Genomic DNA, 27,917 nt, shown 5'->3' with positions numbered 1-27,917 from the left:
GGCGCGTAAGTGGCCTCCCTGGGTTTTCTCGGCAGAGTCGAGAGCTCTGCTCCAGTGACGTCCGCCGCCCCGAGCGTGTTTGAGTGCCTCGATCGCTGGCCAGCCAGCGGCTCGGGGCTTGCGGCTCGCGCCGGCGCTACAGCACAACCCCCAGCCACACCGTATAAATGGAGTCCCAGCGCCGATTCAGCGTTCAGTCGGTCTGAAATTGTGGCGAGAGCGCGGTACTAAACGGTAGCATCCGTCGAGCGGCAGAGAATCGTAACCGAAATCGAACTGAAACAGAAATAGAAACAGCAGCAATTGCTTTGTTGTGGCACCTGGAACAGTAGTTAATATGCTCACATTTTCCTCGATCGAAACCGAATCAGATCGAATTGCTGGCCAGCAGTGAGCGGGCGGAGAGACTGAATTGCTACGCCACATTAAGAGCGACGAACCATAGAAGTGCTAAAATAACACCCACAACCTCCAACAGCCCCCAACAATTCTCAACGAAGCTCCACGAATTTACCCCTTATAGTAGGATCTAGTAGGAATTAAATAGGACATTAAACATGAAGCTGATGTGCTGTGGTGGGAGCAACGACTCCATGGACCTGAAGAACCCCAAGAAGGATGATGAGGCCGAGGCCAAAGGTAAGTGGAACCACAATGGAATATGGAATCAATTCCATACAAAATTAATATTGGAAAATATCAGGAAAGTTAGATCAGATTTTAAAATGGTGTTTGGCTAGAGGAAGGACAAATTATGGCGGTTCTGTCACAATAGCAAACACAATGTTACTATTGATTAACTGTAGCCCTCAACTGCGGTTCGATTACATAAAAGAATCGCTTTTCAGGTGGTAGGGGGATTAAATCTGAAGTGCCAGTCGGTGACAGTCTGGTCTTGCGCCTGTTCTTTTTAATGGCCTAGTGCTATCGGCTCCAAGCCCACAAACTAAGAAACCAAATGTGCATCTGCTTTATGGTACATATTTAAATGGTATTCCCCAATCTTAGGGACTTAAACGTAGATATATACATATGAATATATCAATACCTGGAACTGGAGTGGCGCCTCAGACAGGAAGCTGGCATTTGTTTGCACTCGCACAGCCCATAAATATAAATCATCAAAGTTCGTATGCAAATTTGAGTCCAGTGGAAAGCCGACAACTGCCAGTATATCAGTATAGTGCACACAGATACGAACCGATCACCGGTAATCTTTCAGTTATTCCGAGTTTGTTTGGGTGTCTGTCAGTCACTCCACTCCGTGTGTGAAACAGAGCAACAAAACACACAAAGAATGCTCCAATACGCCACAGACAGACAGTCTAACGCGAATCCAGTTTAGTACGCGTACCGGCGGCTAATGAGCAACGTCAGCAGCGGCAGTGGCAGCGGCGACTAAACTAAGCAAAAACAAAAAAAAAAAACAAAAACAAAAACAACAGCAGCGTCGACTAGAGATTTAGATAGGAGATACGTTCTTTGAACAATTAGAGTCGGCTCGGTAGCAGGCTGCGTGTAAGGCGTATAAGGCGAAAACATAAATCTCGCATATTTCCTATTATGTTCCTGCTTTGACTAAACCAAACCGCTTTCCACAGGAGGAAATTGAGCTGAATAGCTGAAATTGAACAGAAGCAAAACGTGAACTGAAACCTTTTGGCCGTCGAAAGGGACAGGCGATCTGCTAATTAAATATGCGTATATCCGTATAGCGATTCTTATAACCGAACTGATTTGCGACTTGCAAAATCTTTTTTTAGAGCTGCGTGTAATTGCATTCAGATTCATTAACACTTGACAAAAACCGGGGAAATCTTCCGTCAGAGCATAAATTACTCGAGTGCGCTCGAAATAAACAACTAACTCTGGATTATGTAATTGTCATATATGCAGTATTTAAATAATTTTCACTAAATATTCAAATTGGCAAGGTAGGCGCCATGGCGCCCCCAACCGAGACAAGGCTGACATCCGGCTCCAGGCAGCACCGCAACTCTGGTCACAAATCAGCTAGAAGGGAAGGTTATCCCCCTCCTCACCACTCCACAGTGCCAGTGCCCAGTGCCAGCCACCCCATATAGGGGAGGATCCAAGCAAACCGGCTCCGTCTGTTTTTTTTTGTTGCTGCTTGATCGAAAGTCGCCCAAAGAGTTCCTCTGATAAGCAATCCGACGCACGGCTCTTGTCTAAGGTTGTTGTGACATCAGTTTCGGATTCCACAACCACTCGAAAGCAGTCCCTGTGCGACCCCCATCCAATGACAGGTGTGATATGGAGTGGCACGGGCTATCTGTTGACTGGACATTTGAAAGTCGTTCGGGGAAACTCTGCCTCTGGTCGAATGGCTAAAATCGTTATCAGCCAGCGGCGCTCGATGATAAGTCGGTTAAGCTCTGATGAATTTACACAATAAGCGTGTCAAGACGTCCAGTCGACACCTCGTTCATCATTCGTCCATCCATTCATCACTGGGGTACGGTACCCAACGGCGTGGTGTGGGAAAGTGAAGCACTCCAAGTACTGACACAAATTCGATTACAATTTGAATTTCAATTCAGAATTAGTTGAATGATAATTGCATCTGTAATTGCGTGACTTCCATACTTCCCCTTTATCGGGTGCACACCGTAGTAAACCAAAACAATGAAATGAAGCTTTCAGCGAGCAGCGCAGCTTTTGCGATTAAACTTTTTGAGCGAATAAAAAGCTCCCCAACCGGCGCGATTTCAAGTTCAAAGCTAACGGCAACAGCAATGAAGCGATTCAAAACTGGCCGACTATAAATCGAACACAGATTGATCGGATCTGGAGATTGAAAGCTGACAGAGGCTCAAAGTAGCCCCCCGGCCATGCCTTGACCAAATGATAGCCCCCCGTTATCAGCGATGTATACGTAATGCCAGAATACCAGAATTGGTTACAGCACTGGGGGCCTTAAGGTGCAATGGATGACATACGGCTGATAAGCCCGACTGGAAGCGTTACACGCCCCGAAGCTTATGTAGGGGGTGGCACGGTTCTGGGGGTAACTTTGGGAAGCTGCACGCTCATTTGCTCACAACTAACAAATCACACAGATAGACAGAGACACAGATACACAGATACAGATACAGATACCGAGATGCTGCTGGTTAGATGATCTGACTATTTGCGTACAGAACTGGTAGCACTGTTAGATGCTCTATCAAGTATCCATCAGTTAGTGAACGGGCTTCGCGGTGAAAAGTTGTGCCAGACAGAGCAAACCTGTAATTTTTGAGTTCAGAGCTAACGAATCCCATTATGGTTAACACCGTGAAGAATCGTCGTTTCGAGGATGAAGGTGGGTCTTATTCTTTGAATATGATGTCCTTTCAATGCTCAAAGGGTTTCTTAAAGTGACTATTACAAGAACCTGTACTTCTCAATAAATTCAATCACTCTCGCAGCATACCACAATCAGCCTACTACAAGTCCTTAAGATCCAACACAAAGTCTTGAAGCAGGGCCCTGCGATTCTCTCTTTTTAATGGTTTTGTTTTGATTGATGCACAAATCGCTTTTCAGATGCTCTCTGCTCAGTGTAACCTCAAGAATCTCTCAGTTAAACCTCATAATTTACTCAGGCATCATCACGAAATTGCATGTTCTGACGAGCCAGATGCAGCGCCATGATGGGACTCGATACCGTTGATTCTCTTATCCGTTGGAGATAAGAATATCCAAAGAAGACGAGCCCCTCGACAGAAGAATGAAAAGTGGGTGTGTTCCAGCATGGGTAAATCCTGGTGCTTGTAAATGCCGTAAAATCTGGACTCAAAAGCAATTGTAACTGCTAGTTTACCACCCACTTATGGCCATACTAATCTCAGCCGACTCACTTGAGATTAAACTAACAAAGAAATAGTTAAATATACATATATAAAGGCAGATAGATTCAACTGTTGGGAGAGATCTTAAAGGGGTGGGGGGTCCCCATTTCGGCGCCATTCGCAGAATGAATGAATGAATGGAATTTTTCCGCAAGAATCCGCCACGTAATCCAGAGACCAGAAGCGTTCCAAGCCGCAAATAGAAAGGCAAATAGTTATATCTCCTAGTCGCCTGTCTGCCAGATAAGGGATGATAAATTTTAGTTAAATTACGGCAATCACAGAAGAAGAAATAAACCCGAAAAAGGGGTAGAGCTTGAACAGTGTCTGCCATAAATCTATTTCCAGCTGTAGCCAGTTTAAGTGGGCCGAAACGCAAAAGCTATTCCAAATCTTGGACAGACTTCAACAGGCAAGCGACCTACAGGTGACCTACAGCCTTCTACAAAAATATAAAAACCCATCCAGAACCATTCATGGCGCAGATAGCGCGGTCAATAGCTGATAGCAAATCGATTGATTGAACTGAATGGAGTGCGCAGTCGATGATCAGATTACCCACCGCACCTCCTAATCGATTACGTTTTGTTGCAGGTTCCGGTCTGGGAGTACGCCACTTCCAGGTCTTTCTTCTCTTCTGCGCCCTGACGGTGGCCTATGCCCAGCGCGTCAACCTATCCGTGGCCGTGGTGGCCATGCTTGATTCAAACTCCGCAAATCCGGATTTTCCTGTAAGTAAACTTCACTGGCACCAACGTCAGCTCGAAACCTAGCTAACTCTTTTGCTTTTTAGGAGTACAACTGGTCGGATAAGATAAAATCCCTGCTGCTGAGCAGTTTCTTCTGGGGCTATGTGGTCACACAGGTGCCGGCTGGCCAGCTGGCGAGGAAATTCGGTGGCAAAGTGATGATCCTTTCAGGTCTCACCATCTGCTCGGTGCTGAACATCCTAACGCCCCTCTGCGCCAAGTTTGGAGGCTGGCAATTGGTGTGTGCCCTGCGTGTGGTCGAGGGTCTATGCCAGGGCGTGGTCTTCCCATCCACGCACACTATCCTATCCCAGTGGGCGCCTCCGAAGGAGCGCGCCACGCTCGGCACGTGCGCATATTCGGGCAATCAGTTTGGCACGATCATCATGCTGGCCACCAGTGGAATGTTGGCTGCCTCATCGGCTGGGTGGCCAAGCATCTTCTACATCTCAGGCGGAGTCGGATGCGTATGGTCGGTCGTGTACTTCCTTTGGGGCGCCAGTTCGCCGTCGGAGTGCAAGAGCATCTCGTCGGAGGAGCGGAAGCTGATTGAAATGGCGCAGGCCGGTGAAGTGGCCACTGTACAGGATCAGGCAAAGGAGCAGCCGCAACCCCGTACACCCTGGCTGAGCATATTCACATCGCCTTCATTCTTAGTGCTGATCGTGGCGCACTCCACTCACAACTGGGGCTTCTGGACCCTGTTGACTGAGATTCCCAGCTACATGAAGAACATCCTGGGCAAGGACATCAAGTCGAACGCCCTGCTCTCGTCCCTTCCCTACTTCTGCATGTTCTGCATGTCGTTCGTCTTCTCCGCTATATCCGCCCAGTTGAACAACCGCAACTGCATTTCCACAGCCGCCAGTCGCAAGCTGTTCAACACGATTGGAACCTGGATCCCTATGGTCACGCTTATCGGACTGGGCTATACGGGTGCGGACCAGGGCACCTTGGCCGTTGTCCTGCTCTGCTTCACCGTAGGCACGAACGGCGCCACTTACCTGGGCTTCAACATGAACCACATAGATCTGTCGCCGAACTTTGCCGGCATCCTAATGGGCATCACCAACTGCGTGGGCAATATCATGAGCATAATCGCCCCGTTAGTGGTTGGTGTCATTGTCACCGATGAGGTAAGATACTCGGCTACACCTGTCACCTCCCTTCAATTACTGATTCGGTTTTTCTGTTGTGTTGTTCTTTACAGAAAGATCCCGATCTGTGGCGCATAGTATTCTTCATTGCCGCTGGCTTCTACCTGGTGGGCAACGGGCTGTTCGTGATCTTCGGTAAGGCCGAAGTGCAGCCCTGGAACGATCCCCCGGTGAAGCCCAGGCGCAACTCCACGCCTCAGGTGGAGTCGCAGCACTAACACCGACGAATTTAGCGAAATGTGAAGAGAAACCGCTAGTCAGCTAGTTCAGTTTTCCACCAAAACCCAGCCGAACCGGATCCGATCAGATCCGATCCGATCCGGTGGTCGGCCAACTGTCAATCCTAATTGCGCAATGAAGCGCTATCCAATGCATTTTCGCATTGTCCGAACTAATTCGCGCTCCGTGTATATTTTTGTATATTTGTAAACTATTCGTTACTGTATTCTGTATTCGCGTTCCCCTCGTCTTAGGTTTAGTTATAGTGACTAATTATGTAAGGGCACTCACAAAGTGAGGCGAAAATAATAATTATATTGTACTATATGTGTGCTGTATCAGACTACAGCTAAAGCATGTGAAAAGAAAACCACAAGATGGTTTGATTCTACAAAGCGGTAGGGGGAACGAGACCGCCACAACCTCATCCAGTGGGCCTTGACATACATACATGCATTATTGATCAGAATACGTTCATATCTATTGCTCTGAGATGTCAGGTTAAAATACTTATTAGGTCTCCATAGACATGTTAGTGCTTGACTCCTTTGTATTTCAGGACGAGGAGTGCGTCATTGGCAGGTGGTTCTGATCTTCTGGGGCCTGTCAGTAACCTACGCCCTTCGTGTCAATCTATCTGTGGCAGTCGTGGCCATGACAGATTCGGCCTCCGTGAATCCCGACTTTCCGATAAGTAAACCTCACTTCATGCGAACCACAGGATAGGTTCGCATTCCTATTAATAGGAATACGACTGGGCGGAGAAGACGAGAGCTCTGTTGCTGAGCAGTTTCTTCTGGGGTTATGTGGTCACCCAGGTGCCGGCTGGCCAACATGCCAAGAAATTTCGTGGCAAAATAATGTTCCTTTCTGGCCTCCCCGTCTGTTCGCTGCTGACTATCCTCACGCCCCTCCGCGTGTAAATTGGAGACTGGAAAGCGGTTTGCGCTCTGCGTGTGGCGTGTGGTCTGTGCCAGGGCGTGGTCTTCCCATCCGTCCACACGATCCTGTCCAAATGGATGCTGGCCAAGGAGCGCGCCACGCTCGGCACGTGCGCCTATACAGGCAATGCATTTGGCACGATCATCATGCTGGCAATCAGTGGACAGCTGGCTGCCTCATCAGCTGGGTGGATGGATTCGGCTTAATATGGGCGATCGTGTATTTCATTTTTGGCGCCAGCTGTCCGTCGCAGTACAAAAGAATAACGCAGGAGGAGAGGTCGATGATTGAACTTGCGCTGTCCGGGCAAGTAAACCAAACGGAACTGAAGACCCCTTTGCTCCGAATCTTCAGCTCGCCCCCGTTTCTGGTCCTAATTGTTTCGCACAGCGTCTTCAACTGGGGCTTCTGGACACTCCTGACAGAGTGTCCAAGCTACATGAAGAGCGTCCTTGGCAAGGACATCAAGTCAAACGCCGTGCTCTCGTCCCTTCCTTACGTCAGCATGCTCTTTATGTCTTTCGTCTTCTCAACGATGTCGGCCCAATTGAACAACCGCAACTGCATCTCCACGGGGACCAGTCGCAAGCTGTTCAACACGATTGGTCTATGGATCCCCATGATCACAATCATCGGTCTGGGGTATGTGAGGGCCGACCAGTCCACCCTGGCCGTGGTCCTGCTATGCTTCACCGTTGGAATGAGCGGCGCCACTTACTTGGGCTTCAACATGAACCACCTGGATCTGTCGCCGAACTTTGGAAAAAAAAAACTTTCGGCCGAACGCCGAAAGTAAAATTTACTGTCGGTTCTGTGTGACTTGTCTCGCATTCTTGGAATAATATGCGGATTTGACAACTGTATTAAGGAAATGGATTCGAATATTGAAGATTCAGAGGAACAATTGGGTGGATGGGAATACTTATAAATATATAAGTATGGCGCCACAGCCATAAGGAAAAGGATGTTCTTGAGAAGGGCCATAGCGACCATAGAAGTGGTGTCTATGAGCAACTACATTCCTTAGGCATGTAGTAAGTATAACTGCCATAAGAATGATATCTTATCTGCTTTCGTAGCTCAGGATTCTATAAAGTTATAACTGTATCACCGTATATCATGTACCATCATCAGTTAAAATAAATCCTTACATCGAAGTGTATCTATAAAGAATATGCGAATCGAAAATAAGCAAGTGATATTTGTACATGACGTTTACCTGTGCAGCCAGCGCCGTCTGGTGGTAATTACATAAAATGCTAGCTGTTTTAAAGATCTCATGTATAGATCACACATTTTCACACCACTACGATCATTTTTAGAATTTCTAGCACATTGTCGACCGGTGGCTTTGAAAAACTTTCCACGAAAATAGTTTTTTTTTTGGCGGCTTAACTCACGTTTAAATAAAGGGGCTTAAGTGGGCTAAGCTCGTTTTTTAATCGGTATATTGAGACGGTATATTTCGGTATATTTCTGAGGGTGACTGAATATATATTTTGTTGTTTTGTTGACAAATAAAAAATGGAGCACGCGGTGGACACCGTACCAGAAGACGTTGCACCCAAATTGGAAAATAAATTCAGCTCTGTACTGAAGCCCTCGGCAAACACGGTCGTAAAGTGCTTGAAATGCGACAAGGTGTATATATTTCCCGCTGACAAAGACGACTGCCTGGCGCACCTGTATCTGGAGCATCGGCTGGTCATCGCCGATGTGGAGGATATCGCGCTGTTGGAGGATTATTTGCAATACTGGCAAAAAGAGTTTCATAGTGCGCGCCTAAAATGCCTTTTGAGTGATTCTTTTATATAATTTGGTGTCTTTCAGGCCATGAATTCGAGCAATACTGCACGACCATGTTCCTGGACCAGTTGCCCGATGGAACATATGCCAGAAACGAGAAATATTATTTGCTCTGTGATATACTGCCGCAGGACTACGAGCTTCGCCAGCGACTGCGTGAGGAGCGACTGAAAACCGCCCTGGAGCGACACCATTTCGAGCTCACGGACCGGAACTTCTCCAAGGAGTGTCTTTTCTGCAGAACCGTAATCAAGGGCCTTAGGGCCGACTACCTGGATCACTTGTTTGACAAGCACTTTCTGCTGGTGGGAAAGCCCGAGAAGTTGGTCTATGTGGATGAGCTGCTCGACCAGCTGGAAGCAAATTTGAACCAATTGATTTGCCTGTACTGCGAGAAGGTCTTCAAGGATAGAACCACGCTGAAGGAACATATGCGCAAGAAGGGGCACAAGCGCATCAATCCCAATCGCCGCGAGTACGACAAGTACTTCCTAATAAACTACAATCGGGCCCCGGCTCCGGCACCTCGAAAGCAGCTGCACCAGAAACGACGACAGCCCTCCGGGTCAGTCTCCGCAGACGTGGAAAACATGGACTTTGACAAGCACTTTGCTCGTCCAGACTCGGAGGGCGAGCATGATTCGGACTGGTCTGACTGGGCCGGGGATGGCGAGCCACATTCGCTCAAGTGTCTCTACTGCCCGCATTTCGGCGACCATTTCGCTGGCCTCAAACAGCACATGATAGATGCCCATAGCTTGGATTTCGATGTCGCCACCAGCGCACTGAACTTCTATCAGCGCGTCAAGGTGGTCAACTATATACGTCGCCAGCTGTGCATGCGTCGCTGTGTTAGCTGTGACATCCAGTATGATGATCTCGACTTGCTAACCGAACACATGGCCCAGGAGTCTCATTGCGGTATCGGTGAGCGATCCAGTTGGGACAAGCCAGAGTTTTTTTTCCCGTACATGGAAAATGATGGCTTGTTGTGTGTCCTGGACGATTCAACGGGCGACGAGCCTGATACCGATGTGGTTCGCATCATTTCCGAGGACAGTCTGGCGCAAGTCAACAAGGATGCGGAGTCGTTATCATTAGAGAATTTCAAGATATAAAATGTATATTTTAGAGATATTATTAAAACAGTTTTTGTTTTCATCGGTATATTTGCGGTATATTTTGAAAATGAGATGGTATATTTCTAAGTATCGGACGGTATATTTAATCGATATATCGTCTCTAGCACAAGTGACATCATTTAAAGGGAAAACAATAAAAAAACATTGAAAATGGACGCCCTGGACATACTGGAGAAGCGCATCGATGCATTAACCCGAGTCCTGGGGCCCGTGCGGGAGGCGGAGAGCGACGAGGGAATAGTGGACTCTCTTTGTTCCGCCAACGCCCTACTCAGTGAGGCGACAACAGGACGTGCCCAGCTGCAGCAGTGCGTGGGACGGGCGGCCGAGCTAGAGAAGTATTTGGACCCCAACTTTCTGGACGAGCACCAGCAGGTGCGCTCCAAGGAAGTGTACCTCAATGCGGTAGCACCCGAACTGCACACCCAGGCCGAACAGCTGGAGCGGATAAAGCAACTGGAGCCGGCCCTGGGCGCGGAATACTTCCGTAGCATACCCAGCGAGTGCCTGGATCAGCTGAAGCAGGTCACCCAAAACAACGGGGAGTATGCACAGCAAAGCGAACTTATCGAGGAGAGCCTCATATTGGCTATGAAGCGGTACGGGGAGATCCAGGAGGGTCTGCTCACCTCGCTGGATGCCATGAGCGCGCGCCTTGATCAGGTGGAGCAGCGCATGGATCAGAAAAAGAAGAGCGATCTCAACAAAGATGTGCCTCCCAAGGACTGATGACTGAGCACATCCATACGAGACTGCTGAAAGTATTTAGATAAGATTTCCGATCTACTCTCCACCTACATATACTCGTTTCCGAACAAATAAAACTGGTCGGATTCCCTGGTGGGGAGAATGGATCCAAGATGCTTTTTCCATTGTAAGTTTCCTTTTATCGTTATTTTATGCTAGCACAATATAGAATTCTACCAAATTAAACCTAACAGATAGACAAAGATTATAACTCGGGGAATACATTCCCTTTCGAATCGAAAGTGGAGGTATTGGCCCTAACTTCGATGATGGGGGGCACAGTCTTAGCTCAACCATGGAGTATTAACCTCCTCCAGTTTCGTTCCTAGAATCGCATTTCGTTGCGCTGAATCCGCTCGTAGACGGACTGGGTGAGCGGGGCATAGACACCATCCGATCCTGCATAGAACAACTCATCCTCGATGGCCGCCGGATCGAAGCCCTGCTGCTGTAGCTCTACTTTTCGCAGCTTGAACGTGCCCGTTAGGTCGATCTTCCGGAGGAAGCGCAGGAACTGCGGACGTGCATAGCTGGGCAGAGCCTTAGTGAGCTCCTGGCCCAGCATCTCCACCTTCACTTCTCGCGTGGGATCGTATATGGCGGCCATACCGGCCCGGCCTTCGGTTTGGGGTATGCTGACCCCATACACGATGACATCCTTGTATCCGGCCAGGTTGCTGAGCTGTGCCTCCACCTCGCTAGTAGAGACATTCTCTCCCTTCCAGCGGAAGGTGTCGCCGGTGCGATCCTTGAAGTAGAGATAGCCCCGTTCATCGGACACCAGCAGATCGCCAGAGATAAAGGCCATATCGCCCTTTGCAAAGACATCGTACACCACCTTCTTGGAGGAGGCCTTCGTGTCCACATAGCCGAGGAACTCCCGGCAGGGATTGCCCTTCACGATTTTACCAATAAAGACGCCCGTTTCGTTGGGCTCACAGCGGTCGCAGAGACCCTTTTTGTTTCTCAGCGGCACACCCGTGTGGGGATCGGCTCGTATGATGGATATGGGATAGATCTGCGGTAGTACCCGTGAAACGAAGCCAATGGCTCCCACAGTGCTGTCGTTGTTCATGATATTGGCGTTGCCCTCGGTAGCTCCATAGAATTCACCGACGCGCTGGATGTTAAAGCGCTCAACGAAGTGCGGCCAGATTTGTGGACGCAGTCCGTTTCCAAAGACCATGCGCACCTGATGCTTTCGGTCATGTGGTGCCGATGGAGTGGACAATATATAGCGGGCCATCTCACCAATGTACTGGCCAATCTGTCGTGGATGCATTGCGTGAGAAGAGAAGGTGTTATCAATTAAATTACTGCACTTACGGTGCACTGGAAGCGTGCGCAGTCGGCAAAGTAGCCAGAGGCACTGAATTTCTTGCGTATGACCACCGTGGAGCCAAAGAGCAGGGCCTGGCCAATGCTCATCACGCCGCCAGCAGTGTGATAGAGAGGAAGGGGTGTATAGAACACATCCTGGTCTCTAAAACCGAGGGCATAGTGGATGCCGGCGGCAATGAAGAAGTAGCTACAGGATAGAAATAATGAACAAGAAATGCTAAGCAGGAAAGGACTATCAGGAGAAAGAAATACTCACCGCGAGTGCGTGATGACCGCTGCCTTGGGCAGACCAGTGGTGCCAGAGGTGTAGATGTAGACCAGCTTGTCGTGGTGATCCGCCCGAGTGGCGCCTGCGGCCACTTTATCTTTTGCAGCCGTGTCCAGCAGTCCGTTTAGTTGCTGGGCCAGACCCTGACTCAAGCCCTCGTCAGCAGCATGGGCCTGGCTGCCCTCATCATTGAACTGATAGAGTCCGACATGGGCGGGTAGATCCTTCGCAATGTCCATCACGGCCGATCGGAAGCTGGCCCCGTAAATCAAGGCCGTGCACTGGCCTACAGTGATGCTGTGCTGGAGGGAGGCTCCTCGCAGATTCGTGTTGATGAGGGGTGTAATAACACCTATCTTTGAGAGACCCAGCCAGGTGGCCACAAACTCGGCTCGATTCTCGAGTAGCAGTCCCACCACATCGCCCTTTTTGTACCCGTGACTGTGGAAGACGTTGGCCACGCGGTTCGAATGCTCGTTCAGCTGGCGGAAAGTCCACTGCTGGGACTCGCTCACGATGGCCAGCTTGTCCGGGTGCCGAGCCACACTGGCCTCGAAAATGTCGCCAATGTTGAGGTTCTTGCGCTCCTGTCGCTTCACAAACATCAGAACTCGAATATAGGCAATGAGAGCGCTAAAACGAAAATAGTTTCGATTCAGAGTCGCTTTCGGAAGTATTTGCTATGCAAAGAGCTTACACAATATCGCGAGGTCCTGTCACCGCCGCTATGTAAAACCATCTCCAGCCGGGCCGCACCAAGAGTGTTGCTATCACGCTGCCATAGAGAGCCGCCAGTCCCGACCAAGCTCCTAGGTAATACCAGATCATCGCTGTTCCTCCCGAGAGGACGGGTACCATTATCCACTGTAGGTAGCTTCGCCAGTTGGACCTCTTCTGTTCCATCGGATTGTGACTGGGATCTATGGCTATGGAGACCTAAAGTAGCAGATGAAAGACTCTTAATACGTCGCGTTAACGTTGAATGTAGAATGTCGCTCTTGTCACCAACTAATGATCCACTCGATCCCCCACTAACCCCTCCATTAGGAGTTTATTCAAAGCTTTTCCTGATCTTCTGCTAATTGCTTGCTGTTTTGCTTGCTCTTCAGTACAGGTAGTCCGCATTAATCATTTAGCACTTTATTTAAGCAATTCGCAAACAACCAAAACGAAATATAAACACAGAAAAAAAAATATAAAGATAATATGTGGGTACTAGTATCCGTGTCTATGACCAATATGTCCAGCGGAGATATCCTTGAAGTGCATCATAGCCTTGTGCTCCGCATCGGTAGTCAACTTGTTTGAGAGACGTATCAAAACGCAAATAGTCAGAGCAGAAGTGAGGCCCACCATAAAGAACAGGATCTAAGATTGGTTATTATAGCGGGGGTGGTTATAAGGATATTCCCTTTACCTTCTGCCAGATGGTCAGAGGCTGGCCCTCCTCTTCCATTAGGAGATCGCTGTCGTCGCTGCTTGTCATCATTTTAGGAAAATTTTTGTTCAGCTTTTTCGATTCTTCTCTTGTTCGGTTGATTTGGAAGTTTGTGCTAGTATTTTTTTGACAGTTGTTTCGAGGGAAGTTGGTTCTGTCATGTTGAACGGTAATGATGTCACATTGAAATGCATCTTTAAACGTGTTTTGGCTCATTTCTTCCCCATTAAAATGTGTGATATTTACCCTCTATTAACTACGATTTTCAGTTGCCGTGATCTTGACTTTCAAGTTCGCTAAAGCGCCAAAAATACACTCGAATAGGACCACATCAAGATGCAGTAATATTTCCACTAAACCTGATAAAAAAAGACCCCAAACAGACGACAGTTCGCATAATACTCTCAAGACCCAGACCTAGTCCCGGTTATGACCAGCAGCAGACAAAAGTAAACTGGTTTCAGTTTCAGTTTAAGATCTTGTTGTACTCTTTGAAAGGGGTATTACAATTTTTATCAGATGTTTGCATCTACTGCATGTGTATGAACTATCTTTAAAGGTCGTTAACCATTGCTTGAAAATCATGTGACTTCATGACTTTCTTCATAGCTCATCGAAGATTTGATTCAAATTGGATTATCATATAATATGTAAGGGTATCCTTAACTTCGGCCAAGATCTGATTTTATTTTTAGTAGTTTTAATGGCAACGTGAGTATTATTGTTGTCAGATAAGGTGGCGGCCCCAAACCAACTGAATCACAAAGCAAATCAAGCGAAAACCAAAAATATGTTAACCATAAATACTTGTATGCCACCTCTGTGTGTGTGTGTGTGTATATATATTTTGTAAATGGTATTTACCTGGGTGGAGTTCAAGGCCGTCGGGCCATGGCTGGGGGCAGCAGCATCAATAGTGGCTGTGGCAGCCCCATCATCAGCGGGAGCGGTGCACATGGTGTCGGACTTAGCAGCACATTAACAGTGGCTTTGGCTAGTATGTGGATGGGATTAACAGCTTTGGAGTTGGCTCTGTTGTTTCTATCGCTTTTGATGGCTACTTTCGTAGCGAAATTATAGGTAATTAGGCGCCAGGCGCAGTTGGAAGGAGGAGACAAAAAGAGAGAAGAGTTGAGCGATAGATGGAGACGTGGAAATGGGGAGAGGAGATGTACAGGGAAACCACAATTGTAGTGCAAAGGTGACACAAAAGAAAGAAGATGAAGAAAAATGGCCTGTTTTTGAGGCTAACTGATGCTGTGACGCTATTGTTTTAAGTGTATCCATTTGTGTGCGGATGTGTGCGTGAGTAAGTACTTTCAAGGTGAGTTTTGGGGTCTGCTCTGCCTGTTTACGTGCGTCGAATCGCAGAGTCAGCAGAAACTTACGCTTAAGCTGCCTAATAAAACCCGTTAATGGGTGTTAAAGCCATGTCTAATGTCGGAGACAATTAAACCACGTTTATTATTTAGGAAGTAAAACTATTGTACGTAGCAGGCGGTGGCATACAAAGAGAAAACTGAGGATTTAAAAGATCAATGAAAGATATTTAGGAAGAAATAAAGGTTTAGAGATCTTTAAAGGGTCATAAATCTTTTTATATATTTATGAATTAAGACTCCCACTTCTTAAATATGTATTTAGTTACTGGAAAAATTTCCAGTGAAGAAAAAAATATGAGAAAACTCTATCAAGACCTTGACTTCAAATGGGTTGATTAGATTGAATTGGTCTCTGATTGCTAAAGCTTAGATCAAATATCCAAACTCGTTGAAGTCAGTTTATAAACCTCTGCTTTTTCTTTGCCCGTGTTGAACATTTCCTAGCACCGCATAAACATCACTATCTCACTTTCTGTTGGACTTAAAACTTAAATTTCAGGCCACAGGCTGCAAATTAGTTTTTTTTCTTTTACAACATTTGGCGCATGCAAAAATTAAGTGTTGTGGTTGTTGTTTGTCTCTGTTTCTGTTGGTGGCATACATCGGCAGACATCATTAAGAGCCCAACCTCGTCAAGCGCCTGAGACGCGGATGCGGTTGAAGCTGCCACTGATGCTGCGCGACGCTTCATCACTTTCACTAAAGTCTTCTTCTCCTTTCTTTTGTTATATTTCTTTGCTTATGGTTCCCTCACATCTCGTACTGCTCTGGGGATTAAGATATCATTGATCTGTCTTGGGGATCGCGCATCATCCGAGTGTAAGATCAGAGAGGAAATTGCGTATGAAATTGTTAAGCACTTGATAACGCTTGATTGATTCACGGCACGCACTGGGTAGAACATCAGCCGGGGCCTCGGATAGATGTCGGAGTTTTGGAGTTATGGGAGCTTAAAGCCGGTCGCGTCGTTCGGCCAGCAGCTTCGTTCATCAACTGCGCCCCAAAAACCTGCCAGCAGCCGGTCCGCAGCCTGAAGCTGAAGCTCTGCCAGCGCCGCAACAGGTCGCAAACGGCGCACGAAGCTGGCTTCGGGTCGAGGCAATAAGCTCTGCACCTGAGTCAAAGCCAGAGACAGAGCCACACAGGCCACACAGACAGGCAAACCAGGTGAGCCAGGTGAGCCAGGTGTGTCTGAGTGTGTCTGAGTGTGTGTTAGTGTGTTTTTGCATTGTTATTAAGCTGAATTGTCGGCTGCGATTCTGAGATTGTGGTTTGCACGTGATTATTCCGCATGCAACATGGAATTTGGTCTTTTATGCGGGTTTCCCTTTTGGCCATCAACATGTCAACAACCACACAGCGTCAAGAATGCGCTTCTAATGGGCGGCGGAGGAGTACACTCCAACTCCGGGCGAAGGAGGAATGGCAAGTGCAGAGAAAGGGGTCCAAAGAGTGTGGAAAGAGGACAGGCATTTAATTCAAAACACGTGTTTCACTTTAAACTCTCTTTGTACACCCTTAGAGGGAGCATATACACAGAGATACACACTATATCGTGTGACCTGTATCTTATAGTTCGCTATGAATGCAAAACAAAACTCTTTCTAACAGCTTCTTTGGAGGCTTATATACTGAACCACATATCACTTTCTGCTGAAAGATAGGGAGGGATCGTTTGGGAGAGTATTAAAAGCCTCGGCTATATGGATTGGGTTGCTTTTCTTGTTTGAATATGCTTCTGTCTTTGCTTCTGTCTCTGATTCTTTTTCTGTCTCTGCCCTTACATTTCCCTCTATATATGTATGTCTTAGGAATTGATGCGTTACCACTGCCCCTCTTCAAAACCCTGCAACAAGTGCACTGCAGACAGTTTATTACATATCGTTTTGCATGGTGATTTTCCCAGCTCAGATCGTTTGCCATGACTAAGCGAAATTACTTTAAACAGCCAGGAAAGAGAGAGATAGCAAGGGTACGTACTGAGGGAAGAGAGAGGCGGCAGGGCAAAGCATTCGGCTTTAAGTGAGGGGAAGATGTGGTGGGGTCACAGGAGCGGGCGGGGGAACTGGGTCAATTGGGTGTTGCACAACCAGAATTTGCCAGCATTTTACTAATCAACACAAATCTAAAGCACTGTAAAGCAGCGCAACGCTTACCAATACTGAATAAAAGTGTCTTTCTTTGAAAGATAAGTGATATAAACTGTCTTAACATATCACAGATACACGTACATATCTTTGAGAACGTTTGGGTCAAAAGCGGATAGATAGACGACTGTTGATGGTGATCGTACACGCAATGACTGGCACTGCTATTAATTGCAGTCATAAGAAAACAACAAGCTTTTCATAGCGAATCACTTGTCGTCCAACAATCAATATGCCTGATTCTACGAGTCTTGTTACGTACTATGGACTGGAAACCCCGTTAACAAGGTTCTCATTCAGGTTAACTACTAGCTGCAATACCATATACCAAAAGCTCTTCTACTATTATTATTAACTGAGCTTTAGCTTAGCCAGCAATCAAAAGACGATCATGACAACGACTTGAATTAGAGAGCAAAGCATTTCTGATGAAAAGTTCTGATGATAAAAGATACCAATTATGAGGGGTATTGTCTCCTAAGTAGATCAAAATTTCTAGGCAGGTATTTCCCCCGATTTTAGAGAAAACTACCAAATAAACTTGTACAATTTGCAACCTCTCTCATCATAATTTGCTTGCTTACATATTTGTTTACCTGATCATCGTATTTCCCATCTTTCAGCAGAAACTTTCAATGGCATTTCATGGCTGTTTCTGCTCTAAAAATTTTTATTGTCCCTGCCCATCAACAGCTCGACTCACGCCTCGCACCAATAACAAGGCTCCAAAGATATGCCCGACATTCAATGGTCTTTTTCACACATACCCGAATCCCACCAGACATAAAGTGTCTGTGCAAAAATGCATATACAATATATGTACATGTATGTTTATGTACATGCTTCCCTCTCCCTTGTATATAGTTTCGATCCCCTTCAGTGATCGGGCCCTTTGCCCTTGCGGCTCTTGTTTAGGGAATGGGAAGAACGATGCTGCCTGCCTGAGTTGCTTCTTGTGGATTTTGTCAAGTGGATTTTTGTCGAGTTTTGAGATCATTAAAACAACATCGTTAGTGCGTCCATAATGAAGTACTAAAGAGGAACCCCAAGAAGCAATCCCCAGAGAAGCGCAACTAAGAGAGAGAGAGAGAGTGCAGAGAGTCCCAAAATGAAGGAATTCAATTTCAAGGCAATATTTTATGTGTCTCTGCTCTTGGCACATGATTAGTTCTAGAGACGAGCTGACGCCTCTCCTACGAGCGCCGAATGAGTCTATGCTAAGTCCCTAGATCCGAGTGTATATACTCTCTGGTAATCCGACTATATATGGGATATTGTGTTACGCTCCGCTCTGTGGGATTGATGGATGCGACCGTGAAAAGCGCGGCGTGGAAAACTCTGCCTGTAACATCAGCATCGACAGCCACATCGACGTTCCTACATATCCATCAGCGGAGGCATAAATAATTTTCGCCTTTGGCGTCTCTGTGGTTGGGTTTTAAGGGTATATCGGACAAGATGGTGGATTAGTTGCTGGGAACATAATTCACTTTCCAATGTATTACAGCGCGGAAAACCTTTCTGATTAATGTTTTATTTAAATTATTTCAGAGTTTGAGTATATTTACCATATATGCATGTAGTTTCCTAACAAATATCTCTGAATGGCCCTACCCCACTTTTGCTGCTGGGTAATTCTCTAGTCGATCCACTTATTACAACTGATGTTTTTGTTTTTGTCTTTTTGCCGCCAGCGGATCTTCCTCTTCTTTGTATCTACGCCTTTGGGGACGCTCCCGCGCTGTCAGAAATTAATCTTTTCCCTTTCGCCAGATGTTGAATGCCGCCGGCTGCGGTTGGCCAAAGGCAAGCGAAGGGGAAGTGAGGTGGCGGGGGCATGGATGTGGAGAAAGATGAGATCTTGGTGCAAAGTGTCAAGCGTTTACATCAAAATCGAGCATGTTAGCAACGAGTTATTCCCAGAAAAAGGAAATCGCCATTTTGCCTGGTTTCATTTCTTAACTTTCTTGTTCCTTTTCCTGGCTTTAAGGCTTTCTGGTACCAGCGGGGAGATCGGATTGGGGAATTTGAAAAACCATTTTCAGTTACTTCCTGGCGAGAGTGGGAGGAAGTCAACAGTTTTTGCCTTCGGGCCAAGTCACTAAAATGTTTTTGTGTAAATAAACAAAACTTTGGTTTGGTTTTCTTCAGTTCTCCTCTGATTTTCCTTTTTGGATGTCGACCGCCAACGCTGAGGCGCAACGTCGCGTCGCAGCAACGCCATCGATGGGGCTTTTTTATGGATTGTTTTTTGTTTATAGACAACTACGGGTACACCCGACTCTGGATCGTTTGGATCGGTCTTTCCGTCTTCTATATACTATGTACCAGTAAACGCGTGTGTGTCTGTGTATGAGTTTGCTTTTTATGTGCCTCGCGCATCTTCGGCTGAAAAAATATAAAAGGAAAATATTTATGCCACCGACGAGGGGCTCCATACAGGGGTATGGCAGCACCAGCAGAAACTGACAGAGACGGCGACAGAGGGTGGGACAGAGATGGAGCTAAAAGCTGGGGGTATATGGGGTATATGCTCTAGCGGATGGGAGATGAGACATGTAGGTGGGTGCTATCTATGGATTCAAACTAGTTTTAAATCGGTCTTCAATGGGTCATACATCGACTCAATACGGTGCATAATCATTGTGATTGAATTGTCTTGTCTTAGACATTGAACATTATCTTTATAGCCTATAGGCTGTCTAGGTCTTTGAGTCTATGTTACTTGTGTAGTTATATCAACGAGAATACAAATAGTAAGATGAGTAACGCACATGCAGGAGGCTGGCCTTTGAACGCTCTCTTGTGGCTTTTCAACCAACATTTAAGAGCCACTTTCAAAACTACCGTGCCAACTATCTAGTTCAAATGGGAATAGTTTATAGAGCAAGCCATAGTCGATACACCTTAACTAAAAACCATATTTCACTTGTCTTTTTTATGAACTTCCACTGACACACGCTCATAGATGCACACACAGACATTGGTATGTATATCAAACGATGTGTAGATGTATGGCTATAGAGAGTACGTATCTGTGGTGTGCGATGTCGGTACATTAGCTGGGCCTTTTGTTATTGTTGCTGATGGACAGATCGGCCGACTTCATCATCGGTGGCCATTAGTCAGCACTGACTGTCCCTCCTCCCTCCTCCCTCCCCCCAGCCTCCCATAAAGGGACGGAGTGCCCCTCTTTCCACAAGCAACATATATGAACTTTGATCGCTGATTGATTGGCCAAAATGCACTCGAAATGCAGCCGGCACCTCTATGTTTAGCACTGTACGGTGTACGCTCATATCGATGATTTTAATTACTCGAGCAGTTTGCATATTTCGCTGTCGGTGGCATCGTTGCGTGAACCAGATGTTGGCGCTGGCCCCAGGAATAGGGGCTGGGGTCTGGTACTGGTACTGCCAGTGGCTCTAGGGTGTATATGTATGCTTCCCACTGGCAATCAATCAGCGGGGCACAAATGAGTCTGCGAATGGGTCACAACAATGCAATCTCCAAGTGGCCAAACGCTTCCGTTCCCCGTCTGTCTGGCTGTTTGTCTGGTTCTTTACTTTGAAATCGGAAACGCTTCGTATAGTTTTTGGACACAGCGTTTTCACTTTAACATGGACACGGACACGGTCATCTGCTTCAGTGCATCGGGGATGACTAAGGAAATGGGGTTGGGGATTTTATCACATACAGATCAGAATCAGTCAGTATTTGAATATATAAACTTTTTCTTGGTTCAAGATTGGTTGGCATTGCTGAATATACTTTTCGATTGATTATTAAATTGCAATTTCCCAAGAAGAAATTGTGAGGATATAGCTTCGTTCAACTTAAGATGGATTATCCTGAGCATTGTAAGTCGAAAGATATTTAACTTTGTAGATAAATAGGTACGTGTGATTTAAGCCTGAAAACCCGTTATTTTCAAAGGGTTTTCTCCCCTCAAAATATTAAATAGCCCAAAGATCGAATTCTTCAGTAAATATTTGTGCTCCCTATGCACTTGAACTCGTCATACCCCGCGAAAGAAATCCCCAAATTCAAATTTTATCCTCTAAAAAATACAAGGGAAAACCATAGAAAAACTAAGGGGAAAGTCAGGACAAGTCGCATTATCCACTGTACTCAAGGCGTATTAGTTTCAGTCGTTGCAATTACAGCATTGAGTTTCCTTCGAACACTGTTTTGGTTCTGCCCCCCAGAAGAAAACCAGGAAGGGCTCACAGAACTACCTTGAGATGACAGGGGAAGGGGAGTGGCATTCAATGCTACCTAAAAATGGGAGATTGCTCCCGCACTCAGGCGGGACACAGAACTGTCAACGCCCCCATCTCCAACTTAAAATCAATGTTGTCCTAGGGGTTCCGTAAAAAGTACTGGAAGAGCGGCTCAAATGACGTTCGGCCATAAATCCTGTGTCTAAATATAGAAATAACGGAGGGATGAGATGGCAGGCAGGCAGGCAGGCAGGCACATTGCAGGACAACCGACACCCAGCAAGGACAGCGGCCAGAGATCTTTCTTTATAGGATTTAACTAGACTTTTTTCGCAAGGCTAATTCACATGGAGGACGCGCTCACACATGGTAATCAATGGCATGTGCTATGCGCCTGAGGACCCTCCTAAGGACTGCAAATCTCGGTGCGCAGCGAGAAGGACCGGACCTCATGCCAGGGGACAAACCGTGCGCTTTCCCAACATATGTGCGGTGTGGGCGAGCGACTCGACTCGTAAATGAAATGAAAACAATGCCAGGATCTGCCCGGGCATCGGAGCCTTTATCCATGCTTTTCTGCTCGGCCCTCGCTGACTCTCCAATGTAGGCGCCGCTGCCGTCCTCCCGCTCATAGAACGTGTGATCTACGATCTATAATGCCTCGGGCTATGGTTCATTCATGAGCCAGGCAGCCATTCGGGTCGTTCAAGCGAGCAATACTCGTATAAATCAATTGTTCTTCCACTCCTTCCCTCTCATGCGATGGGTCTTATGACTCCTGTCTCATTTCAGCTCAGTTTGCCGCCTTGGTTGCTTAATTAGATGTGGAAATTCTAGGGAAATTTCATGGAATATTGGAAAAATAGAGAAAATGGTGAATTTTGGTTGGTTATTGATTTGGAAGCGATGCTGAGATTAGAATAAGTGAAAGAATAGTTAGAAAACTCATTGAATTTCTTTCACTATTAGGTTATTCTATTGTTGGATGTCATATAGATATACCTATAATATAGAGAATCAGTCTACATATCTGTCTAATTCCAAGTATTTATTTCGTAAACAGATTGCTGAACGGAAAGATCTGCAGGTGATCTATAGTATATATATCTTAAACATTCGTAGAGTCAACAAATAGATCTTTCAACTTTAGTTTCTTGATTGATTAGTTCCAAGACAAAGTAAGCCAAATTATTGATTTACAAGGATATAAAATATATTTCATCACAAGAGATAATTCAATGATGGGTGAAGTGATAAAACGGATATTAATGTGATCTATTTCCTAAGTGGATTTCCCAAAAACTCTGAACTACTCAAGTGCGTGTTATAATCTCTTATAACGACTTCTTTTCTATGATAATCCAACACTTTCCACTCGAATGCTCTCCACCCCAATCGCAGCCCAAAAACACGACAACCTGTCAACATTCATGCAATATGCCAATTTATCCACATAAACACATGGATACATAGCTGCATATAAATGCAAATACTCGTGTGCACATCTCTAAGAAGATCCAAAATAAGCATCCCACTTTGTATATAGAGCAAATAATACTTTGGCAAAGAGTTCTCCGTGTCGAGAGCTGTCATTTAAAAAGCAATTAAGTCAACAACTATGAACGAGAGCGATGGGTAGAGATGCCAATGGCGATGCAGATGCAGATGCAGATGCAGATGCAGATGCCTCTTGCTCTGCCTTTGATGAGGCAGCGTCCAGTGGCAGTTACACTTGTATGCCCATTCCTAAGCCCATGCCTCCCCCGACTGGGGACAGCGACTAAATTATCTGACTGGACTAATTATGAGCATTTTAAATACGCTTTTTGGCGACATAAATACTTTGCTGTTCAGTGCTGTTTGGGATTTTTCGGTATACTACTTTGTAAACAGTTTTTATGTTTTTGAACATAAATCAACCGGATGTGAATGAGTTTCTGCTCCATGTCTGGGGTTGGCTTCCCATGGCTTCTGGCTGCCAGAAGAGTACACACACGCACAAGTAACATATCTATAGGAGATGCAGATGTATCTCCAAGATACATACAGCTGTCCGTCCGTCCGTCTTTGGAATGACGTTACGCTCTAAGTATGTCGACATTCGCTGTCGCTTTTTCGATTGTCTTCGCTTATAAAGAAATCCGATTGGGGACTGTGGACTGGAGACCGGGACCGGGACCCCCCCAACGAAGATACATTTTCGCGCCCAATTTAATGGCGGGTAAGGGCGGTCACCACACCGAACGAAAAGAGAAATAATTATCAACAAAATGGAGTTTCTGTATTTGGGTTTTCCCTTGTTTTTTTTCATTGGTTTTCATCTTCCTTCTCTCGCTTGATCGCTTTCTTTACAATTAATTTAGTTTAGACTATAAAATTAAATAAGAATAAGTTTAGGCTTAGACATCTACGATCTATTAGACATGTAATATATTATATGGAAAGAGTGATAGAGAATTGAAGAGTGAGAGCGGCTGGGGCTCTGGAATTCACACGATTGTTGTTGCTGGAAGCACTCCTTGGAACTGCGCACAAATAGGATATTGATTTCGATCCAGATGCAGATCTGGTGCTATGCCTTCTGGTGCTGCACATCGCCCTCCATGCGCCACACCCCAAAAAGATAACTCAGCTTCTCGGGTGGGATGATGGGCGCTCCGTTTGCCTTCCGCAGGCACTTGAGATCGGCATCGGCCCCATTGGCCGCGGCGCTCAACAGCGTGCTGGCTGCCCCGTATGGGGAGGAGGAGCCCATGGGCGAGACCTGGGCCTCCAAGGCCTTCAGCAGTGAGATGTCGCTGGAGCTGAGCATGCGACAGAGGAAATCGATGTATCTGCAAGACAGAATCAAGTTTCGGATTAGCTGGGAACAAGGGAAACCTGGAGGGATGCTACGAAGACTGGACTGGGACTGGGAGAAGTATCCTTACCTTGTGGCCAGCTTCAGGGTCTGTATCTTGCTTAGCTTATCGCTGGGCAGCGTTGGTATAATCTGCTGCAGCGACTTAAAGGCATCGTTGAGGCTCTGGGTGCGCTGGCGCTCCCTTACATTGGCCATCACCCGCTGGTTGCTGAACTCATCCGTCTCCTCGGTTTTGCTCGGCTTCCGCTTGAGGCGTCTCCTGGGCTTGCGGAAGGCCTTGCCGGCCCCATCGACGCCATCCAAAAGGCTGCCCGAGCTGCCGTCATCCGCCAGGCAGGCGGGTGACATGCCGCCGCCGTTGACTCCTCCTCCAGCGGCCAGATCGCTGACCGAACTGAGGGCCGTGTGCCTGACGTACTCCATGTCGTCCCGATCCGAGCTTGAGTAGGCGCTGCCGTTCAGGGAATTGGCCGGCTCGTAGCCATCAAAGCTCTGCCGGTAGCTGTTCTGGAAGTGGAGCTGTGTGTTCTGTGGCTGCTGCTGCTGCTGTTGGTGTGTCGCCTGCTGCTGTGGCTGATGCTGATTCGTGTAGAGGGGCAGGAAGACCTGAGCCTTGTGCTCCGACAGCTCCTCGTCGGGGAACTCGAAGTGTGAGTGGGGCGAGGTGCAGGTGCTCTGCGGCCCCGCACAGGTCTGGGCCGAGGCCACCTCATCCACGGTTGTGGGAAGATAATCCACATAGATCTGTTGCTGCTGCTGCTGCTGCTGATGTTGCTGCTGCTGTTGGTGCTGCTGCTGGTGGAGCAGCTTCTTGTGGTCCGGCTGCATTGCCAGAGTTCCCCCGGACTGGCAGTCATAGTCGCTGCTGCTCCTGGCCCGCTTTCCGTGCTCGTTCCAGGAGGAACCCGATCCAGCCACCGACTGCTGATCGAATACGTTCTGATTGTTGCTGCTGCCGTTGCTGTTGCTGGCCGTGTGGTTGTTGTTCAGCTCCAGGCTGGCGCTTTGGGCACTGTGGTTGCTGTGCGTGCTGCTGCTGGTGCTCAGGATCTCGTTGCTTGGTATATTGTAGTCGGTATCCTCCAGCTCCGTAATGCCATAGGCCGCGTACTCCGAGGGCAAAGGCGCGTACTGGGGATTCTGTTGCTGCTGATGCTGTTGCTGCTGGTGCTGGTGCACGGGGGATTGGTGGATGTAGTGGCTGGAGTGCACATAGGCCTGCTGCTCCACTTGGATCAGTTTGATCACATTGTGCTGCAGCTCCATGATGTTCGGCAGCGTGGGCTTGTAGCTAATGTCCAGCAGCACTTTGGGCGACACGGAGCGAGTGCTCATCATTTGTGGGGCTTTATTTGTGGCAAAACTTTCGTCTATACTTCTGATCAACAATTTCTATCTTTCAATCGTCAAAGATTTTGCAATTTCTCTCTGTGAATCGGCACTCGAAGATTTGCACTTTTTCTTTGAATCGGAGTTCGGTCGATGTCTCAGAGTTTTACGCGCTCGCTTCTCTTGATAGATCTTCACACACTCGACGACAAAACGCATCTGACGCACGATCCTTTCGGCCATTGCTCAAATTGACATTTTGCGGCTGCTTGACGGCCATTCGCTGCGCGCCGCTGTCACACTAGTTGTCCCACTCGCACACTTGCGCACACAAAGCGCTCACACACTCGGGACGGGCTCTCTAGCTCGCTCTCGCTCTCGCTCTGGCTCTGGCTCTCCCTCGCTGGCGATGGCCGACGCAGGTATGACGTCAGCTATGACGCCCGCTGCGCTCTTTGGATTTTCTCAACGGCGGCGGCGGCTGCGAAATTTCTGCATTGCCCCGAGAGATTTTCGTTTGGGTTATTCTTTTTTCCCTTGGGGATTTTGATTCCGCGGGAAAATTCTGGATTGGTACGAATGAATACATCATTTATCGACCATATATAGCACTGGTCTAGCCCTTTCATCAATCAAATGTTGGTGTTACTCTAGCAAAGGGAAACATTTGTCGAAGTAAAAAACTCTCTAAATACAGAATCACTCCTAGGTTCTCAAGTTTTTTAGTTATAATCGTACAAAAAGAATGATTTAAGTACCGGCTGAATCTTCATTGGAGAGAGCACATTATTTGGGTCTTTTGAAATACAATAAAAAAGTCCTCAGAAGCTGTGATTCCTTTTGCAGATATCCAAGCTAAGATCGAGACAAAACACTGAACCCTGATTGACAAAATTCCCACCCACCTATTATATAACCATCAGGTTGAAGATCATCGTAAAGCTTCCTCGTTCCCGTCCTTCAACCCTAGCGATCGATGGGAACCCCACGGAAAGGTTCATTATGCCTAATTAGTGAATTCCCACACACACGTACCGAGAAAAACACATCGCAGGGCACTGAAAATCGAAAATAGACGAGTACGAGCGAAAAGTCAAATTTCCGGATATAATTATCTGCCTGCCTGCCGCAGCGGCGGCGGCGATCAACAAAAATACCCGATTAATACGGAGCGCACGAACTTCCGCTGGAAAAGACGATCCCGGCTTAGGTAACCAAACCCCAGGACGAAAAGCAGCATCCTTGTAGAAAAACCGCCAGCAGGGTTTTGCCCCTGAACGATAAGGTACCTGGATCTGTTTATTATATTATTAATAGAGTATATAGTTATTGTTTATATGATACATCAAAAATGTGAGGAAAGAACATTGTATGTAAACAAAGATGAAGCTTCAGCGCGTACTTTCCTTCCAACTACAAGATTTTAATCCCTTAGGATCGATTTGAAAAATCAAATCTTGATATTGATATCTTGATAAATTATACTTTTTATAATTTGTCTCAGGCTTTTTGAGAGTTCTATCTTTTTTATTATCATATATTTGGGGCTTCTGAAGATTTTGAATTCAAATTGGAAGATAATTTACACAAATTAGACATGTGCTGAATCCGATCTCAGAAGTAGGAGTTACTAGGTGGGGAGGCTATGAAATATTTCATACAATATCATACATAGTCTGGGACTTGCAGATCAAATTGATTGGGGGATATGTGGAACGCTTCTAAGATAATAAATCGATGGCTTCTACATGATCTTTACACCACATCTGCGGCCGTGCCCCTCATTCGAAATCCAGTGCCGACTTTTCGGATGCTTGGCACGAATAAATCGTTCCAACTGCCACAGATGGAGGCACCCGATCCGCGCCACAAAGTATTCTACAGAAATACAGCTTGTGCGACCAGGGAAATTAATTTATCTCCAAGAAGTGACGCATTGGACACGCTGGAGTCACGTAGTATATTGATTTCAATTCCGTTTACAAACCGAAATGGCAAAGAAATCAAACAAAAACCGAAATGAAATGAGAGAAGCTTGAAAAGGTATTTTGCGTACCACGTTTTTTTTATATATATTTTTTTTCTGTTTTAGGTTGGCTATCTTCTTTTTTGTAATGAATTTCTGTGTGCGTCTGAGTTTTGCGTGGGGATGATTGCACAAACGAAACGGTTTTCCAAGCGGACAACTTTCCATTTTGACAATGCTCTAATCCTGAATCCATCGCAAAAACTGTGCCTGTGCCTGCGCCTGTGCCTTTGAGTGTGGAGCGTGAGAAGAAACATTTGGTGCACGTAAATCTCGCTCGACAA

At 46.6% G+C, this 27,917-nt stretch overlaps 6 protein-coding genes and 1 pseudogene across 12 annotated transcripts; 4 read left to right on the top strand and 3 right to left on the bottom strand.

Annotated features, from left to right (window-relative positions):
• The first annotated feature begins 210 nt into the window (after positions 1 to 210).
• Positions 211 to 6,349, top strand: LOC6590485 (putative inorganic phosphate cotransporter). 2 transcript variants are annotated; one of them, XM_026986809.1, is made up of 4 exons: positions 211 to 639; positions 4,449 to 4,585; positions 4,648 to 5,739; positions 5,814 to 6,349. In XM_026986809.1, the coding sequence occupies exons 1-4, from the start codon at positions 558 to 560 to the stop codon at positions 5,976 to 5,978; spliced, it is 1,476 nt and encodes a 491-aa protein (XP_026842610.1). In that variant the 5' UTR covers positions 211 to 557; the 3' UTR covers positions 5,979 to 6,349. The 2 variants fall into 2 exon arrangements, with proteins under 2 accessions (XP_026842610.1, XP_026842611.1); XM_026986810.1 differs by lacking the exon at positions 211 to 639 and adding an exon at positions 3,222 to 3,325.
• A 123-nt stretch (positions 6,350 to 6,472) lies between these two features.
• On the top strand, positions 6,473 to 7,717 carry LOC6590484 (annotated as a pseudogene).
• A 728-nt stretch (positions 7,718 to 8,445) lies between these two features.
• On the top strand, positions 8,446 to 9,894 carry LOC6590194 (zinc finger protein 277). The gene is made up of 2 exons (XM_002015715.2): positions 8,446 to 8,695; positions 8,752 to 9,894. Exons 1-2 carry the CDS (start codon positions 8,446 to 8,448, stop codon positions 9,843 to 9,845), a joined length of 1,344 nt encoding a protein of 447 aa, XP_002015751.1. The 3' UTR covers positions 9,846 to 9,894.
• A 97-nt stretch (positions 9,895 to 9,991) lies between these two features.
• LOC6590193 lies at positions 9,992 to 10,802 on the top strand. The gene has a single exon (XM_002015714.2). It carries the CDS (start codon positions 10,020 to 10,022, stop codon positions 10,596 to 10,598), a length of 579 nt encoding a protein of 192 aa, XP_002015750.1. The 5' UTR covers positions 9,992 to 10,019; the 3' UTR covers positions 10,599 to 10,802.
• On the bottom strand, positions 10,734 to 16,053 carry LOC6590192 (long-chain fatty acid transport protein 1). Of its 6 annotated transcripts, none has more exons than XM_026986384.1 (6): positions 15,906 to 16,053; positions 14,528 to 14,723; positions 12,923 to 13,161; positions 12,214 to 12,858; positions 11,943 to 12,144; positions 10,734 to 11,883 (listed from the first exon to the last, which is right to left on the bottom strand). In XM_026986384.1, the coding sequence occupies exons 2-6, from the start codon at positions 14,618 to 14,620 to the stop codon at positions 10,942 to 10,944; spliced, it is 2,121 nt and encodes a 706-aa protein (XP_026842185.1). In that variant the 5' UTR covers positions 14,621 to 14,723; positions 15,906 to 16,053; the 3' UTR covers positions 10,734 to 10,941. The 6 variants fall into 6 exon arrangements, with proteins under 6 accessions (XP_026842185.1, XP_026842184.1, XP_026842186.1 ...); XM_026986383.1 differs by having other exon boundaries at positions 14,528 to 14,720; XM_026986385.1 differs by having other exon boundaries at positions 15,938 to 16,053.
• LOC113565168 lies at positions 13,368 to 13,814 on the bottom strand. Its single transcript, XM_026986388.1, has 2 exons — positions 13,643 to 13,814; positions 13,368 to 13,593 (listed from the first exon to the last, which is right to left on the bottom strand). Exons 1-2 carry the CDS (start codon positions 13,712 to 13,714, stop codon positions 13,441 to 13,443), a joined length of 225 nt encoding a protein of 74 aa, XP_026842189.1. The 5' UTR covers positions 13,715 to 13,814; the 3' UTR covers positions 13,368 to 13,440.
• A 7,667-nt stretch (positions 16,054 to 23,720) lies between the features above and the next one.
• On the bottom strand, positions 23,721 to 25,803 carry LOC6590191 (protein twist). The gene is made up of 2 exons (XM_002015712.2): positions 24,346 to 25,803; positions 23,721 to 24,249 (listed from the first exon to the last, which is right to left on the bottom strand). Exons 1-2 carry the CDS (start codon positions 25,614 to 25,616, stop codon positions 23,988 to 23,990), a joined length of 1,533 nt encoding a protein of 510 aa, XP_002015748.1. The 5' UTR covers positions 25,617 to 25,803; the 3' UTR covers positions 23,721 to 23,987.
• Positions 25,804 to 27,917: the final 2,114 nt, after the last annotated feature.

Source organism: Drosophila persimilis, unplaced genomic scaffold (assembly GCF_003286085.1).
Source record: "Drosophila persimilis strain 14011-0111.01,24,50 unplaced genomic scaffold, DperRS2 tig00000002-arrow-pilon, whole genome shotgun sequence".
Taxonomy (NCBI): domain Eukaryota; kingdom Metazoa; phylum Arthropoda; class Insecta; order Diptera; family Drosophilidae; genus Drosophila; species Drosophila persimilis.
Note: the sequence above shows the minus strand (reverse complement) of the source record. Positions and strands in the feature narration are given on the sequence as shown.

Excerpts from the sequence above, each read along its gene's own strand:
- LOC6590485 (XM_026986809.1), top strand. The coding sequence starts at position 558 with ATGAAGCTGATGTGCTGTGGTGGGAGCAACGACTCCATGGACCTGAAG. Across the intron at positions 4,586-4,647 it reads CCGCAAATCCGGATTTTCCT|GAGTACAACTGGTCGGATAA; the intron begins GTAAGTAAACTT and ends TTTGCTTTTTAG. Across the intron at positions 5,740-5,813 it reads GTGTCATTGTCACCGATGAG|AAAGATCCCGATCTGTGGCG; the intron begins GTAAGATACTCG and ends TGTTCTTTACAG.
- LOC6590194 (XM_002015715.2), top strand. The coding sequence starts at position 8,446 with ATGGAGCACGCGGTGGACACCGTACCAGAAGACGTTGCACCCAAATTG. Across the intron at positions 8,696-8,751 it reads CTGGCAAAAAGAGTTTCATA|GCCATGAATTCGAGCAATAC; the intron begins GTGCGCGCCTAA and ends GGTGTCTTTCAG.
- LOC6590193 (XM_002015714.2), top strand. The coding sequence starts at position 10,020 with ATGGACGCCCTGGACATACTGGAGAAGCGCATCGATGCATTAACCCGA.
- LOC113565168 (XM_026986388.1), bottom strand. The coding sequence starts at position 13,714 with ATGATGACAAGCAGCGACGACAGCGATCTCCTAATGGAAGAGGAGGGC. Across the intron at positions 13,594-13,642 it reads CTCTGACCATCTGGCAGAAG|ATCCTGTTCTTTATGGTGGG; the intron begins GTAAAGGGAATA and ends AACCAATCTTAG.
- LOC6590192 (XM_026986384.1), bottom strand. The coding sequence starts at position 14,620 with ATGTGCACCGCTCCCGCTGATGATGGGGCTGCCACAGCCACTATTGAT. Across the intron at positions 12,145-12,213 it reads GCGGTCATCACGCACTCGCG|CTACTTCTTCATTGCCGCCG; the intron begins GTGAGTATTTCT and ends TCTATCCTGTAG. Across the intron at positions 11,884-11,942 it reads GCGCACGCTTCCAGTGCACC|ATTGGCCAGTACATTGGTGA; the intron begins GTAAGTGCAGTA and ends CATCCACGACAG.
- LOC6590191 (XM_002015712.2), bottom strand. The coding sequence starts at position 25,616 with ATGATGAGCACTCGCTCCGTGTCGCCCAAAGTGCTGCTGGACATTAGC. Across the intron at positions 24,250-24,345 it reads ACCCTGAAGCTGGCCACAAG|ATACATCGATTTCCTCTGTC; the intron begins GTAAGGATACTT and ends TCTGTCTTGCAG.